This window comes from Rhea americana, unplaced genomic scaffold, assembly GCF_003343005.1.
Source record: "Rhea americana isolate MKP2758 unplaced genomic scaffold, rheAme1 scaffold_36, whole genome shotgun sequence".
Taxonomy (NCBI): Eukaryota; Metazoa; Chordata; class Aves; order Rheiformes; family Rheidae; genus Rhea; species Rhea americana.
In genome coordinates this window covers 55,237-62,593 of record NW_028186490.1, presented here as the reverse complement: position 1 = coordinate 62,593, position 7,357 = coordinate 55,237, and the positions used below count along the sequence as shown (strand labels likewise).

Here is a 7,357-nt window from a genome sequence, read left to right as displayed (position 1 = left end):
GGCCGGGGGTCCCGCCGGGCCCCACCGCCCGCTCGGCGGGTCGCGGCCCTCGCGGCGAAGCCCCGGCTGCCTGCGCTCGGCCCGGCGACACTCGGCCGTTGCTCGCCTCTGCTCGGCCCGATTTAGGCTGGGGTAAGCGGCGGGGTCCTGGCCGTAGCCCCCCCCCCCAGGGGCCGGTGCAGCCGCGGGGCCGCTGTCCCCACCGGAGAGAGTGCGGCTCTGCCTTCAAGGAGCGGCCGGCTCGCTGGCGAGGCCGGATCCTGCCCGGCTCTGCTCCCCGGGACCAGCACCCCCAAAGGCAGGGTCGGTGGAGCCCGCAAACGAGGGCTCCCTTCGACGGCGCGGGCCGCCCCCACGCCGCGTCCCGCCAGCCTCGAGGGCCGGTGTCACGCGGGGCTGCACTTGCGCCCAGCGAGGCGTCGGAGCCGCTGGGAAGCGCCGGGGAGCTGCTGGCCGGGCGCCCTCACGCCGCCTTGTTTCCTCTCCCCCAGGTACGCCATGGCGCTCTCCAACAACCACATCTGCCCCGTGCACAACTGGTGAGGAGCGGGGCTGCGCTCGGCTCGGCTCGGCTCGGGCCGCCAGGCGGCCGGCGGCCAGGAAACCCGGGGGACGCCGGGCGCTGCCTGCCAGCAGGACGGCCCCACACAGCCGGGTCCTGGGGGATTCGGGGCCGAGCGGGGCTGTGTGAAGCCCTGCGCAGGCTCGAGCGTGGCTGCGGCCGCTCCGCTGCACGGTGCGAGCCGGGTCCCAAGCGCAAGGGGAGAAGCAGGCTATTGGGAGGAAAAAAAAAAAAAAAGAAAAAGAAAAAATCCCAGTATGGAAAAAGTATGAAAATAAGCGGTTAGGGAATTACAGAGGGCCGTGTGTCTCCGTGGAAAGAGTTGAGCCTCGCTTGCTTTAGGGCGAGTCTGGCCACCCCTCTGCCCCTGGGGCACTGTCGCGGGCGGCCCGGCTGCGGGCACAGTGCTCCGGCACGGGCGGACGAGCCGCGGGAGAGGCGAGGGCTGGGGAGAGGCTGGCCCGCTCCCTTGGCATTTTGTTCAGAGCAGTTTTTGGCTTGTTGCGTCTCCTAAAATATGTGCCCAGAAAATCCATGTTAGTTTAATTCTTGCTGGAGTGTTTGAAGGAGAGAGAGAGGAAAAAAAAACCCTCTGCCATTTCCTGTCTGATAGCTTATTCTGCCTTGGGAAGAATGTGTTTGTCGGCGTTGTCTCCAGGGCATAAACAGACGCTAATGATGAATAATGTTTCCGAACTCTGGGCCGCTTGCTGTTAAAAAAAAAAAGGCAAAAAAAGAGAGAAACTCCCAAAGCAAACAGCAGCCCAAGCAAGAGCCGCCGCGGAGGACCCGGGGGGCTGCCCGCCTCGCTTGGGTTTCAGCGGGCCGTAGCAGCACCGGAGGCCAGCCCAGCCCTCCGCCGGGCAGAGCACCCCGGGGCGCGCAGGGCCCGCATGGCCTCAGCTGGGCTTGGCGCCCGCCCCGCATCGCCCCAGCCCCAGCGCTTCCCCAGCCCGGTGGCTCCGGAGGGCGGTTTAAGGTTTGCCCCGGGCTGCCCGGCGGCCGGGTGCACGGAGGCAGCGCCGGTGCCCGCTCCCCAGCGCTTCCTCGGCTCCCCGCAGGAATTACAACCAGTCGTGCGGCGCGGACGGCCCCGGCTCCTGCTGCACGCTGGATCGCATCCCCCTGGTCAGGTGAGGAGCTGCGCGGTGGGAGCGCGCGGGCCGGGCTGGGGCGCCGCGGGGCACCCGGGAGCGCCGTGCCGTGCCCCGCGCGCTGAGGGCCGCCCGCGCCTTGCCTTCTGCCCGCAGCAAGTGCGGCACCCTGCCTCCCGAGAGCTGCTTCTTCAGCCTTATCTGCAGCGTGGGCTCCTTCATGGGTGAGTGTGCGGTGCCGAGGGGCGTGCCGGGCCGGGAGCCGGGCGCCCTGCGGGGCGCGAGGCGGCGTGCGACCGGCACCCCGTCTCCGTCCCGCAGTGATCCTGGTGGGGCTGCTGCGGTACGCCCACGTCTTGGAGCGCTGCGGGCCCTCGCTGCTCAACACCCTGGGGCTGGCGACCGGCTGGGTCTGCGCCGCCGGCCTCACCATGGTTGGCAACTTCCAGGTAAGGCGGCGGCGGGGCGGGCGGGGGGTTGCGCTGGGCAGCTCTCCCGCCCCGCGCTCCCGCCTGCCCGCCCCTCGCCGCGGCAGGGCCCGGACCTCCTCCGAGCTCTGCAGGACTTCCCGGGAGATCCTCCTTGTTTATGTGCCCCTAAGCTGGGATCCAGATTGAGCCGCCACTTTGGGTTTAACCCTTGTCTCGTCAAGCACTTAGGCGGCGGGCTGCGCTGGGATGAGCACTCCTGCCTGCAGCCCAAGCGGACGGGCGGCTCCCTCGGAGGTGCTCCAGCCTCCCTGCTGGCAGCCGGGCCTTGGGCGTGCGGGGGCCCGTTGCCCCACGCTGCGGCTTTGCTACTGGGGCGGCGGTTTCTCCCTGCTGTCAGCGTGTGCTTCCCGTGCTCCCCCTGTGCAGGGCGGCGTTTGCTCCGGGAGACGTGTCCGGGCGGCCGCCGCTTTCCGGCGGCGCTGCGTTTCTGTGCCCGCAGCCGGGCCAGCCGCCGCTGGGGCGGGGATGGGGAGCTGGCGCTGCCCTGCCTCCGCCAGCTCGGCGAGGGGCGGGCTGGGTCTGCCTGGCGCTGGGACCACCCTGGGCCGGCACGGGGGCGCAGGGCGCTCCCCGCCCCGTGCCCGTGTGCGCAGCGGCCCTCTGAGCCCCGGGGCATCGCACGGATCGAGGAAACGCTCGTGCCGTGAAACCCCGGCAGCTGCGGACGGGTCGAAATCCGCCCTTCAGTTGAGCGCCCACCCGGGGGCTCCCGCTGGTTCGTGGGCTCGGCTCACCCGCTGCTCCCAGGGAGCTGCAGCCGTGGGAATGGCTCGAACCGGGGTTTGCCCTGCGGGAGCGGAGCCCCGTGGTGCCAGCGCTGTGGTCTCCCCCCCGCAGGTGGATCACGCCAAGGTGCTGCATTACATCGGTGCTGGGGTGGCTTTTCCCACCAGCATGCTCTTCGTGTTCCTGCAGTCCATTCTCACCTACCGCATGGCCAAAACCCGCAGGCATTACTGGACCGGCCACTTGCGCAGCATCCTCACTGCCATGGCCTTCATCACCCTGGTCTTCAGTATCCTTTCCGCAGCAGTGCGTGGGGAGCAGGTCTGCCGGGGCGGGCTGGCGAGAGGCTGCAGCCCTGCGAGAGGCTGGCCATGGTGCAGGGCAGCGCGCTGCATGTCGCCCACCCATCGGTCTGACAGCAGGCGCGAGGCGCGGGCAGCTCGGTGCGGACGTACCGGAGGAGCCGCAGCAGCGGGGCTGAGGCGGGCAGCGGGAGGAGAGGAGGAGGCTGAGCGAGGAGGAAGGGGAGGGATGTGCGTGCTGCCAGGTGTTGGCACTTGCTGCCAGGGCCTCTTGCGGACCAGGAGCTGGTACGGAGAGGTGCCCTGGGTGGACCCGGGCCTGGCCGGGCCTGCCAGCAGCCGCAGCCCAGCTCAGCCCGCAGGAGCTCTGGGCCCGCTGCGGAGAGCTTCCCGTCTGCTCGAAGACAGCAGCCCTGCAGAGCAGGCTGGGCTGCAGGTTCGAATCCGACACGTACGGGCTCACAGCCGGCCCCTCTGGAGGGGCGGGCGCTTGGAGGAGACCCTGTCTCTCGTCCTGCAGAGCACAGTGGCCAGTTCATTAATGAGACAAAAGTATTTTGAGCCTTTGGCAGTGCCAAACCCAGTTAAGACACCTATGACGGTCTGCCTGGCAAACACTGGGCTGAAGGAGAGCAGGGTGCAAATGTGCTTTGTGCAGACGCCAGTGGACATGGGGCAGCGTGGTCTTGTTGGAGAGGGGTGCTCCAGGAAACCATGGGGCTGGAGAGAGGTGCTCCAGGAAACCACGGAGCTGGCCTGCCCAGCAGGATGCCGGAGAGCTTGGGTCTGCCAGCAGGGAGGCAGGGCAGGGCAGCAGGCTAAGCGCTCGCTGGAAGCCCGGTCCTGGGTGTCTGGCCAGGGCACTGGGGACTTATTTGGAACTGAGGTTAGGGATGATCTGGGAAGTGAGGTGGTGGTTATACGGGCAGGAATGCGAGAGAGCACAAAGTGTCTGCAGGTCCCAAAGAGGCTGGAGGGCTGTTTCTCCTTGCCAGCACCTGGGACTGGAATTGGGAAAAGTGTGAAGCTGCGGTGGGGGCAGATGTGGGGAAAATGTGTGCAACCATTCCTGGAATAACTAGAGAGGGCAAGCAGAGGGGCCTGCCCTGCGCAGGTCAGGGTCCTCCCTCTCGCTGTCTCTCCTGGATCTGCATCTCACCTGGCAGGAGGCTTCAGCTGGCACATCCTGGCTCTCCAATAGCAAGCTGCAACTTGTGGGAGCCGTTTGACTCCAGGAAAAGGGTTTCCTAATACGGTGCACTAAATAGGAAGTGGCTGATCCAGCTGCTTGGCGCAGGGCTGAGAGTTGCCTGGAAAGTGCCTGCCTTGTCTCTCATACCTAGAGTGGGTCTGGATTTAGGCTTCCTTGGAAAAACACAAGGACTAGAAGAGCATAAAAAAAGTTTTGGGGAGGGTAGCACCTGGGAAGACCTAGAGAGGTAGCGCGATCCCTCCCCAGGGTACCCCTGGGGCAGCACAGAGGGGATCAGGGGGCCGAAGGGAGATGCTGCAGGGCAGCAGGCAGGCAGCAGCCCAGACCACGCTGCCGACAGGGTCAAGGGCTGATGAGATTTTTAGACTTTGAATGTTTGTCCAGCAGGAGGACTGGCAGTATTGGAGTTTGAGGAAGAGGAGTTTGGGGTATTTGGGCAGACTGCCCTACACAGCAGGCACTAGGGTGAGGTGCCTGCAGTCCAAGTTCCTCCTTTCCACAGCGTCTTCAGAAAATCCCCAGCTGGTGGCAGTCCTGTGAGTGACCAGGGTGACCGGCGTGTCACAGGACTGGGGTAATGGCTGCACAAAGTGGTTGTACTTTCAATTGGCATCAGAGATTTCGGGAAGGGGGAACGGGTTACGCTTAGCTCTCCCTCCTGCCAGCAGCCTTCATTGTGAAAAGGTCAAGCCAAGCGGTGCTTAACGCTGTGGCAGGCAGAGTCCGATCCCCGCCCTGCGCTGCGGTGGCTGTCGGCATTGCCCGGACCCGGGCAGGAGTTTGCGGGTTTATTACCAGACTGCTCACGGGTCTCCCCATCGGCGCGCCCCAAAGGTGGTGGCGGTGCTAGCTCAGCACCTCTCACACTTTCTCACCAACCTGCGTGGTCAGCCTGGGGTGCAGAGCAAGGGCAAACAGGCTGCTCTCACGATGCTCCAGCAAGCCGAGGGGCCACCAGGGCAGGTGCTGAGCTGCTGCTCATCCACGAGGTGCCAGGTGAGCCTGGGGTCTGGTTCCTAGCCACCCTCTGTGGGACACAGGGCACCTGCAGAGCTGGGGATGGTTTCGGAGAGCACACCTCCTGTGGCTGTGCCTTGGGGTGCTTGGGGTCCAGCGGCGCTTTCCTTGACTTGGACACCCTCAGGTGGCGTCTTCTTCATCCAGGAGAGTTTTGTGCTGCAGCACGTGGCTGCCCTATGTGAGTGGATGTTCATCATTGATGTCCTGGTCTTCTACGGCACCTTCACCTTTGAGTTTGGGGCCATCTCCACAGATACCTTCCTGGTCCTCCTGAAAGCCAGCCGGGCTCCAAAAAGTTACAAAGCTGAGAGCAGTGTGTCCAGCACAGCCCACATCCACAGCCACGCAGAGGGCCTGGCAATGATCTGACCCTGGTGGGTGGGCCGCAGCCTTGAGGCTGCAGCAGGGACCAGGAGATCAGACTGCGAGTGATTCCGCTGCCTCGAATGGCCCCGAGAGCCCAATTGCCTCTGGGTGTGTGTGCATGTGTGCGTGGGTGTGTGCCCTGTGCTCCCCTCCTGGGGGGGGCTGTGGATGTGCCACCCTCCAGCAAGGGCAGCAGCTCCCTCAGGAGCTCTAGGCAGGAGGTGCTGGGGGTGACGGGTGCTGCCAGCCCCGGGCTGCGTGGCTGAGGTGGGGTTCATCCCTGGAGCCTCTGGGAATGCCCATGCTGAGTCTTGGGTGGTCACACAGAGACAACCATGAAGTGGACCCCTTTCCTAAGGAGGTGCGTTCCAGGGGGCAGGAGGTTCACCCTCCTGCCACCCCACCGCAGAAACCCCGGGTCCTGCGGAGCACCCAGGCCATGCTCACTGAGGGGGCAGCTGCGCTCCCTCCCTCCTCTCCTGCCGCAGGGTGGCTGCAGTTAGCCTCGCAGCAGGACTTTTAGCCAGCTGCTACCAGCAAGTCAGCAGAGCTGAAACAAAAGTGCCTTTTCCCTTCCTCGTGAGTCGGTGCTGGTGGCGCCTGCCTGCGCCTGCCGCGGGCAGACAGCTCTTCCTTGCTGGGGTCGTGCAGTTGGGGAGGCTCGCTCTGGCGGTCGCATGAGCCCATTGTCGCGGCGGGGGGATCTCCCCTCCCCAGCGCAGCCGGCCTCGCCTGTACCGCCGCCGTTCTCGGGCGCTTCAGCCCGCGAGGTGGCACATTGCGATCCTGCGTTTCCTACCCGGGCGCCTTCCCGACCAGGAAGTGGAGGCACGGAAATGCAGAATGCCTGCCGCTGTGGGAACCAAAGCCCGCGTCCAGCTTGGCTCCGACACCGGATCTCTCCTCTGGTGCCTGCACCCGCGGGGCGCCTGCCAGCAGCGCTCAGCCAGCAGCACCACGGTCCTCACCGTGCCGTGCTGGTGGCGATTCCTGGGCTTTGTGCCCCAGCACCCAGGGGTGCCCAGCCCTGCCCAGCCCCTGCCACCACATCCCACCGAGGATGTTCTGGGCAGGGAGCTGGGCTGGCAGCGGGTTGTGGGAGGATGAGGGGTGAAGAGTTTGGTTTATATGTGTGTATACATATGAATCTACATATATATATATATATAAAAAAAAATTATCCCCTTGCCCCTTGAGAGGGGCATTGCTGCTGCTGTGCGTGTTGATCAGGTTGTGCTTCCTGATTTGCCCACCTTTTCAAAATTGGCCTATAAATCCACCAGTATATGTAGTTGAAAGAGAAGCATATCTGACTTTCATATATAATATATGTTTAAAAGTTTATAAAGGGAGAGCAGTGAATTTGCCTTAATAAAAGTGAAAATCGGCAAGTGTGGAGCAGGCAAGCCTTGCCTGCTGCTGGGGGCTGAGGCGGCTCCTGGCCTTGGGACCAGGGAGAGCCGAGGGGTCCCGCAGGTCCGCGCAGGCCGCGGCTGGTGGCCACGAGCGCGGGGCGGTCTCCGGTTCCCGAGCCGGGGTGGTGAAGGGGCCGCGCCGCGCTGTGCCCCGCGGCGGAGGCGGCC

General features: G+C 65.0%; 1 protein-coding gene across 1 annotated transcript; it reads left to right on the top strand.

Moving 5' to 3' along the window:
• Window positions 1–485: 485 nt before the first annotated feature.
• Window positions 486–7,122, top strand: TMEM150A (transmembrane protein 150A). Its single transcript, XM_085312181.1, has 6 exons — window positions 486–539; window positions 1,624–1,695; window positions 1,813–1,880; window positions 1,978–2,105; window positions 2,985–3,162; window positions 5,533–7,122. Exons 1-6 carry the CDS (start codon window positions 499–501, stop codon window positions 5,775–5,777), a joined length of 732 nt encoding a protein of 243 aa, XP_085168307.1. The 5' UTR covers window positions 486–498; the 3' UTR covers window positions 5,778–7,122.
• Window positions 7,123–7,357: the final 235 nt, after the last annotated feature.

Bases quoted from the DNA above. Each gene is read 5' to 3' on its own strand.
- TMEM150A (XM_085312181.1), top strand. From the start codon at position 499: ATGGCGCTCTCCAACAACCACATCTGCCCCGTGCACAACTG. The intron at 540-1,623 runs GTGAGGAGCGGG...GGCTCCCCGCAG, and splicing joins ATCTGCCCCGTGCACAACTG to GAATTACAACCAGTCGTGCG. The intron at 1,696-1,812 runs GTGAGGAGCTGC...TTCTGCCCGCAG, and splicing joins GATCGCATCCCCCTGGTCAG to CAAGTGCGGCACCCTGCCTC.